General features: G+C 34.6%; 1 protein-coding gene across 1 annotated transcript; it reads right to left on the reverse strand.

Annotated features, from left to right (window-relative positions):
* Positions 1 to 3,431: 3,431 nt before the first annotated feature.
* Positions 3,432 to 7,976, reverse strand: LOC143233999 (RYamide receptor-like). The gene is made up of 2 exons (XM_076470982.1): positions 7,093 to 7,976; positions 3,432 to 5,131 (listed from the first exon to the last, which is right to left on the reverse strand). Exons 1-2 carry the CDS (start codon positions 7,873 to 7,875, stop codon positions 5,105 to 5,107), a joined length of 810 nt encoding a protein of 269 aa, XP_076327097.1. The 5' UTR covers positions 7,876 to 7,976; the 3' UTR covers positions 3,432 to 5,104.
* Between the last annotated feature and the right edge of the window lie 1,668 nt (positions 7,977 to 9,644).

The raw sequence follows: 9,644 nt of genomic DNA on the forward strand, positions 1-9,644 counted from the left end.
AGGAAACTTATTGATGTTGATGAAGCATTGTTTTGTTTTGTCTAATTCATTATTAATTTTATCTGGTGAGCATAGTTTTATTTGGTTTCTTAGTATGTTGAAGTTTTTTTGTTTCATGTGCTGAATCCCAAGGATTTCTGTTTTAAATTGCATATCGGTTCTTGTAATTTTGAGATTAAGAAATAATATTTGATTGTTTTCTTCCTGTTCACATTTATAGTTAATGTTGAGATGTATAGAATTGGTGTCTTTTCTCTTGTTTGCATAAGATATGTAGACGACACGAATGCGGGGTTTACATCTGTACCAGTATAGTGGTGGATGTAATGCTGTGTTAATTGTTTGTGTTTCAACTTGTGTCATAAAAATATTGGCTAGAACTGGTGATACTGGGTTGCCCATGCTTAGGCCATTTGTTTGTATATAGCTGTGGTTGTTGAACTTGAAGTTTGTTTTCATCGTGGTGAATTCTATGAAGGTTGCCAATTGGTTGCTGGAAATGATTATTGATGGGTTAGGGTCTCGGATATAGAGTTCCAAGGCTATCTTGCAGGATTTAACGGTTGGGACTTCTGTAAAGAGGGATATAACATCGAAACTGGCTATTAAGGCTTTATGATTAAGTTGATTTAGATTAGACTCGAAATTAAAAGAGTCTTTGATGAATGAGCTGGCCGATGTTACATATTTGGAGAATGCCTATGCTATGTATTTACCAAGATTGTAATTAAACGATTCATATATGGAAATTATTGGTCGTAATGGATAATCTGTTTTATGAGGTTTGGGATTGCCGTATATTTGTGGTGTGCGTGAGTTGTGTCCTGCGTAGGTAGAAATAAAGTGTTTTTGAAAGTGTGTTGGCTTTTTTCATTTTTAGTAGTATTTTGTTTAGTTGCGTTTTGTGTGTCTTTGTTGGATTTGTGTGTATTGGTTTAAATTTGTTTGTGTCTGATTATTATTTCATCACGGCGATTGTACGAGAAGTGTAAGCTTTTGTGTTTTCTTTATGTATTTGTATTTATCTATGTAACCATTATGTCTAAACTAACATACAGTACACCACTATTAACAGTACACGCTCATATGATCGTCAAGGAACTAAGAAACTTAAACCAAAGAATTATCAACAGAAGAAATGACATCTATTTCGTTCAATAATGTAAAAAGGAACAACTAACCCCTAACTTTGTAAAAGTAAACTATCAAAAATTTTAATCTATACACAAACATTATCAAAAATTTATAGAAAAAACTATTTAAAACCATGTTGAACATAACGTGACTTTCAAAACAAAAAATGAACCTAGACCATCAACTGGCATGCTGCATTAAACCAGATATTTACAGACAAATATAACGAAACATAAACCAAATCAACACTAGGAATGGCAGGAACAAAAATATCTACCACAACAGAAAACTAGAAAACTAAGATACAAGCAAGAGAAAAGACACCAACAAGACAAACCGTTGACTAACCTCATGATTAACAGATCCGACCAGCAATTAAACATAGACGAGATACATCTACTTAACAAAGGACTCAACTTCGCAATAACACCTAGGTATATTCCAACCTGGAGCTTAATTATTGGCTATATTTACAAATTAGTTAGAATTTAATACGTAAAACCACGAACATCTATCTCTTTTCAAAAAATATCGAAAAGTGTTGAAAAGCAGAAGTAACATAAAAATATAATTTTTATCATCTTTGTCTAAAAAGAATCGGAAACAAATTAGATTTATAAATTTAAAGAATAAGAAAAGAAATTAATTTGTCAGAATTAAAATAGGAGCGAACACATGTGAGAAAAATCTTTGGGCATTTAGATAAGGGAGCTATTTGTCAGATGTATTTAACATAACTGACAAGTCCAATATTCAAACTCTGAGGTACAAAAATCACAGAACTCTTTGGTCAAACGTTTATAACTTGGATTATTAACTGTGGACATTAACGACGAAGTATGAAACAACAAACAAATAAAAACGACAAAATTGAATTAACTCAATTCTATCTAATTAATTTAAAAGTATATTTTTTCCTATGTACAAAGTACCTGTATTTGAACATATTTCACATATAAACACGCACAAAACTATTTCATTATTTCGCGCGTAACTAAGTTATCAGCCTTGTTGTAAGTGGTCACACTAAGAGAGCAATTAATTATCAGGCCCGGTATGGCCAAGCGTTCGACTCGTAATCTGTGGGTCGCGGGTTCGCATCTCGGTCGCACCAAACATGCTCGCCCTCCCAACTGTGTGGGCGTTATAATGTGACGATCAATCCCACTATTCGTTGCTAAAAGAGTAGCCCAAGAGTTAGCGGTGGGTGGTGATAACTAGCTGCCTTCCCTCTTGTCTTACACTGCTAAATTAGGGACGGCTAGCGTAGATAGACCTTTTGTAGCTTTGCGCGAAATTAAAAAACAAACAAACAAACAATTAAGTATCGATATTGGTACGTTTATCTGTGTTATAGCAATTAGAATATAAATTTTTGGCGTATTACAGCAAGTTTACACTTTTAAGTTAAAATGTAACAACAAGGTTTTATGAGAAGCTAAAGTATGATACCTATTGCTGTATATGTTATAAATGTGTAGTTTCAAGCAAAATTATTTGTTTGTTTTGCATTTTGCTCAAAGCTACTCGAGGGCTGTCTGCGCTAGCCGTCTCTAACTTAGCAGTGTAAGACTAGAGAGAAGACAGCTAATCATTATCACCCATTACCAACTCTTGGTTTACTCCTTTACCAACAAATAGTGCGATTGACCGTCACTTTATAACGCCCCACTGCTGAAAGGGATAGTATGTTTGGAGTGACGGGGATTCAAACCCACGTCGCTCATATTATGAGTCCAGCGCTTTAACCACCTGGCCATGCTAGGCCTTTAAAGCAAAATAGTAACTGCTGTTTCATTTACTTTCAAAATGGACGAACGTTATGATATCATATTGCGTGAGAGTTATTAAAAAGAAGAAAAGTATATCCTCTTGCAATCCATCAAATTGAATTAAAATACCTGGGTAAACAAAGTACAAAACTTTATACTGATTATGTAAAGGTTGAACAAACAAGTACAGCCAAATATGAAATCTTCTATTTAAAGTAAGAGTCAAATAAGGGTTTTAGTCAGAAACTAATTAATTTTTGGTTAATGTCTTTGTGTTTTTAAGCACAAAGCTACACAATGATCTATCTGTGCTCTACCCATTACGAAACCAGTTGTTTTTTTAGCGTCATAAGCCCCAAGACTTTTCACTGAGTCGCTAGGGGGCAAAACCAATTGGAGAATAAATTTTTATTCGAGTCGAGCAAAATGCTGATAATGCATGCTGTTCGGTACAAACAGATCGCCAATTTCTGAGTGTACATCTTTCCTTTAACTAACACGACAAATGAAACTATCAAAATAATGTTCTGGCATTCAGTGAAGTTTAATCAATCATGAAGCATACAACATGGAACTTGCCTCTATCAAAATTAAAGTAATACACTAGAAAATTGAGCGAAGTTACTTGTATGCAACGAAAAATGTTTCAAAATTCAAACATAACATTTTAAAATAAATTTCAATACATGTTAATATATAAGTCAATCGTGACTTTGGTAAAATATTACTAAATATCACTTGTCAATATATGAGTGAAAGTATTTATATGTTAAACGCAAAACTATTTAAAACAATACATTAGCTGGAAAATCAGTGTAGAGGATAACATTTCGAATATTTGGTTACTTCAACTGACAACCACGTAAATAAAATATTAGAATATATATATATTGTAATTTGAAATTATGTAATTAGAAAAGTATCCCTGGGATATATAAAAATTTAACCACAATACGTAGCGAGGTTATATTTTTACAACCACACTTATGATGATAAAGCATCACAGTAGACACAAGGGATACGTTAATACATAGTGAAACTGATGAAATAAAAGAGACAATGAACCTCAGGACAGCTGGTACGGGTGGATATTAACACTTTTACTAATAAAGCAGAGAACAGGGTTTCGACCTTCTTAGGTCATCTTTTTTTTTTTCTTGTTAACCTGGTATGTTAACCCATACCAGCCGTCCTGAGATACATTTATAACTTTGACAATCATTCTTGCAGTTGATTAAAAGTAGTCACGAGGGGGTCAAGTGATTATTAAAGATAGTGTGCCTTTGAGATGGACCTTAGAACACTCTATTTGTAATATTTCATTTTTGCCAGACGAAATAGCAAAAATAATATTTTAAGTCTTTCAAGATACGTTAAAGTCTTATCACAATTATTTCAACAGCTAGTTTTTAGTGTACGAATCGAGTGCTTTAACTACCTGGCCATGCCGGGTCATTTCTTAAAGTCCTGAGTGTTTCATAGGATTTCAAACACACTATATGCATACGTATGTATGTAAATATATCTATACATGCACATAATTAAATGTAATTTTATGGGAGAATATGAAAAGTAAGTCGCATCCACAACACAAATATCCAACCCATTTATTGTATATTTATATATGTACTCTCACACTCACATAAACTTTTGTATTTGTACATATAGCCCGGCATGGCCAAGCGTGTTAAGGCGTGCGACACGTAATCTGAGGGTCGCGGGTTCGCATCCCCGTCGCGCCAAACATGCTCGCCCTCCCAGCCGTGGGGGCGTTATAATGTGACGGTCAATCCCATTATTCATTGGTAAAAGAGTAGCCCAAGAGATGGCGGTGGGTGGTGATGACTAGCTGCCTTCCTTCTAGTCTTACACTGCTAAATTAGGGACGGCTAGCACAGATAGCCCTCGAGTAGCTTTGTGCGAAATTCCAAAACAAACAAACAAAATTTCTACATATGTATTATTTTCATTCAAGTCTGAGAAATAAAGTTTTATAATCTGAGTCTTTTTGTGTTCTACCTCATTTCAAATACAAGACGCAATCCTAAGAGCTGAAACTATAACCCAAGATCAACTGCTGTATGAAGCACTCGAACACGTAAATTTTCTCTGTGAACCTGACTTCATCAACCTATTGAAGCCTTGAGAGTACAGTTTCGTTTTTCTTTAATCCAAGTGTAGCTTCTTGTAGTAGATCATCACCTCTTCAGTCCGTTCTGACTTACCTATAACATCTCAATTTCAATCCATCTTCTGAATACAATTTATATATTATAACAACGAGCACAGCGAGGTATTTAGCTACAATTTCAAAATATTATTTAAAAATGTTATTCGTATTTTATACGTAATTGGAAATTCAGAAATCCGTTAGATTAGTCAGTTATTTTACAAAAAAAGAAAAGAAACACATTATATATGCAATAAATAGGAATTTAACTGAATATGTTTTTTTTTTTATGTACGCGCATACCTCACGTTAGTCTGAAAATCGTTGACTACCAAGCTGCCTACACAATATTAGGTACAATATGCATTTTCTGAGATTAATCAAGTTAAAAAACTAACATAGTTCTACCTATATGAATGTGTTTATTTATACATGTATATATTTAGTATTTGTTAAATCAGATAACAATAGATATTACTTATAAATAATCATATGTCTCACAATAGGCCAATGGCGATCCGAAATGCAAAATTCGTTTACCTATTAACTGGATAATCAGCTATATAAATATTTATTTTATTTTTAAACGTTTTTTTTTTTACCAAGAGACAATAAGCATTTTGCATGTTTAAGTCTGTAAAAAACTTAACTTAGGTCATATCTGCTTTATCACGAAAATATCACAATATAAACAATAGAAGAATTTTAAATCGGTATTATTATAATTTCTTCACTTATAAAACTTGAACTAATATGTACGTATTACCCATTAAACAACAGAAGCAAGTAATTGATTTTGCTGTTAACTACCTGGTTTAATACTGAATAAGACCCCTGCTGGCCAGGTGGCTAAGGCACTCGACTTGTAATCCGAGGATCGCGGGTTCGAATCCCTGTCGCACCAAAGACGCTCGCCCTTTCAGCCGTGGGGGCGTTATAATGTCTTGGCTAATATCACTATCCGTTTATAAAAGAGTAACCCAAAAGTTTACGGTGGGTGGTGATGACTAGCTGCCTTTCCTTTAGTCTTACACTGCAAAATCAGTGACAGCTAGCCCAGTTAGCCGTCGTGTAGCTTTGTGCGAAATTCAGAAAGAAACAAATACTGAATAAAATTGAATGTTTTTCGTTTAACACTAACTGCTTTTTAATATGTTTAAATCTGACTTAAAATCTCACTAGAAGACACTTTAATCATTATTTAAGTCACTTGTTATGATATTAAATCTTCAATGAGATTCTGATTGATAATTTACTCAGACTTAAATTGCAATCAAAACAGCTGATAACATCGTTGTTGTTTTAGGACTTTGTAAAACAATAGAATATTTGAGCTCTGTCCAACCCGGATTTTAATATTGAAAGTCTGTGCACTTACCACTGACTAAAAGGAGGCAGTCGATATATTCATTGTCTTGTTTTCTTATTGGTCTATCAAATACGTTTTATATATGTAAATCAAAACATTTTCTTCACTTCAAACAAACAAACATTATATAAGGTAGATATTCAGTTAGATTCACAAATATATAACCGTGTAGTATTTTATTAGATGGCTTCAAAGTCAGACAATATTATTTCAATTATAATTTTGACGTACAAAACAGTCACATAGTTTTTGAAATATATTTGATACATGAGTTGCTGGGAGAGTGTTTTCGCTTGAATTTCCTCAAAACGAACTGGAACTGATATAAACCTCTTACACTTCAAAACATGGTATAATAATAAGAGTAAATAAAATGGTTATACACTTAAAGTTATTGAGATTAGCGACATATGTTCTAGAAAGGTGATTTTTTTTTTTTTGTACAACGATATTGATATTCAGTTTTGATATATACCTGTAGTTTACAGAATTTCGGTAAATTAAGAGATCTCTGAATTTGTGATCTAATCGGAACCGTAAGGTTGTGATTGAATTTTCAAGAGGCACAACAATTTCTTTTTTTTTTTGTTGCTTTTTTATTTTTGCAAAGAACTAAACGAATAGATTTACGACTTGTGAAATATTACCTTTTGTTTATTTCGAAGAATATTAGCATCCCGTGGTCCTTGAGCGTTTCCTGGAGTCTGGTTTTCTCTCAGTCGGATACCCATTCGCAAATAAGCGTAGCTGATTATAAACAAAGGCACGAAGTACTGTAGAGAAACCAGAATATGGTTGTATGTTCTCCAAGCCAGAGGAGGAATTTCAGAATTCTGGCAGAAAGGTTTAGTCTTGTTCCCAGTGGCGGGGTCGTTCTTTATACTTACACGAAGAGCCACTGCATTAGGGGCTCCAAGAGCAGCAGAAAAAGCCCAGATACCGAGCACGGCCACCTTAGCCCTAAGTTTGGACGTACGAGCTTTAAGCGGGGACATAACCGCTCGGTAGCGGTCAAGAGCGATGGCCGTAAGGGTGAATATACTTACGTTAACCGACAGGACCTGGACAAATGGACAGAAGGCGCACATGAAGTTAGGCAAGACCCAGCGCTGAAGAAGAGCGGCCTGAAACTGGAAGGGAATAGAGAATAGCCCAATAATTATGTCAGCGCAGGCTAAATTAGCAATGAAAAAGTTGGTGACCGTCTGCATACGGCGGCTTGTGGCAACAATCCACAGTACACAGAAGTTACCTACTACTGCCACAAGAGATATTGACCCGTAGCCAATGGACAGTAGGACAATTATACCAGTTGGAACGTCATAGAGATTGTTATCATCTTGAAGAGTGGAATTTTTCTTCGCCTCACCGTTTTCTTCTATTGGAAACTCGGCCATTTGATGATTAACTGAACTGATATAATGTTCCATATGTTAATTCACGTTGTTTCTGTTGACACAACTATCTCGGTAAACCAGACAGGAAAGCGACAACTTCAGCAGTGAGTGAATGGCTGTATCAAACCAGTGTCAAGAAACAAAGTGTAAGAAGCGATAACAGCGGCTCACACATATTCCGTATTGACTAACATCCGTAACGCACTTCCGTTTTGACGGAAACGCTACGTCACTATCGGAATTGGAAATACTTTTATACAGTACCTTAAAGATAGTGGAACTTACGAAAACACAAACAAATCGTTTCTATAAAACATGTAAGAATTAACGTACTTTCCAAAACAGCATGTTTTGTAAATTAACTCTTTCCCGGTACTATTCTTACTTTGTTTTTCGTTTACTATTTGAAAATGGCAAAAGTAAAGTCGCTTATTGAGTTTTCATCGGTTGTCTCTCGCTAAAGCTATTTCTCTTTTTATGAACAAAAACTACTCAAAAACTGAACTTATGAATGTTTAGTAATTTCAATCTTCGGTTTAGCCGCACTTCATTATTGGTCGAATTGCGATCGTTTTTTGCGTCGCGAAAGATGAGAAAATTTACCAAATATTAATATAAATTTTGAACATATTTTTCTGTTAAGAGAACTGTAGGAAACGTAGCAGAGTAAAACACACTCCAAGAAATCAATAGAAATTATAATAACTTAACACTTTAAACTTTCCTCAAGACAGTGTTTCAACTCAAATATAAGTGCTTTTTGTAATTCTCTTTCTCACGGGGTGAATTTTTGTTTTTGAGAAATACTTTTCATTGGAAGAATTATTATTACTTTATTCAACATTAGAAACAGCTAAGCCACTTTCATATTTTACAACTGCTAAGACATTAACTGACACTTAACAGCAAAATGTTTTTATTATTTTTCCAAATATAACTACATTTTTACCGCCTCCCCAGTTGGCATAGCGGTATGTATGCGATTTAACACGGCAAAAAACTGGGTTTCGATACCTGTGGTGGACAAAGCACAGCAGCCCATTGTGTAGTTTTGTGCTTAATTCCAAACAATCAATCCAAATATTCTACCACGATGTTACTGTTAAAGGACAGCATATGCATGTTCTTTGAGTCAGAATGTGGAAGTTAAAAAACAGAACCGAATATCAATTAAACAAATATTTTCGATAACAATTGTATTACAAAAGTATGCCTTTATTTATTTATGGCCAAGTAGCTAAGGCACTCGACTCGTCATCCGAGGTCAGCATGTTCGAGTCCCCGTCACACCAAACATGCTCCCACTTTCAGCCGTGGGGCGTTATAATGTGACGATCAATCCCACTATTCGTTAGTAAAAGAGCAGCCCAAGAGTTGACGGTGGCTGGTGATGACTAGCTGCCTTCCCTCTTACACTGCTAAACAAACAATTACTATAGAAGGAGCTTCACGGAAATTATTTTTTGTGTTCAGTTGTTTTGTCAGTTCAATAAATTGTAAGTTTATTACACTGCTATTTCATGACTTTGACGTGATCAGTTTTTGTTTGTTCCAGTAAGAATAAATATTTCATGTACAGCCATTTATTGTCATGAAATAACCGGTATTTCAGATACTCACCCATTCCCTCGATCACTTGCGAATATATCAAAGCTATATTTCGCTAATTACTCTTTATCTAGGATAGCACGTAAAGTCCAGATTCTTATTGACATGTTCACTAACACCATTAGTCCTGATTTCGTATACTTCATAATATAGATTATCACATGTCACTAACTTGTAGGAAAATTCTGCAAGAT

This window comes from Tachypleus tridentatus, chromosome 12 (assembly GCF_004210375.1).
Source record: "Tachypleus tridentatus isolate NWPU-2018 chromosome 12, ASM421037v1, whole genome shotgun sequence".
In the NCBI taxonomy this organism is placed as follows: domain Eukaryota; kingdom Metazoa; phylum Arthropoda; class Merostomata; order Xiphosura; family Limulidae; genus Tachypleus; species Tachypleus tridentatus.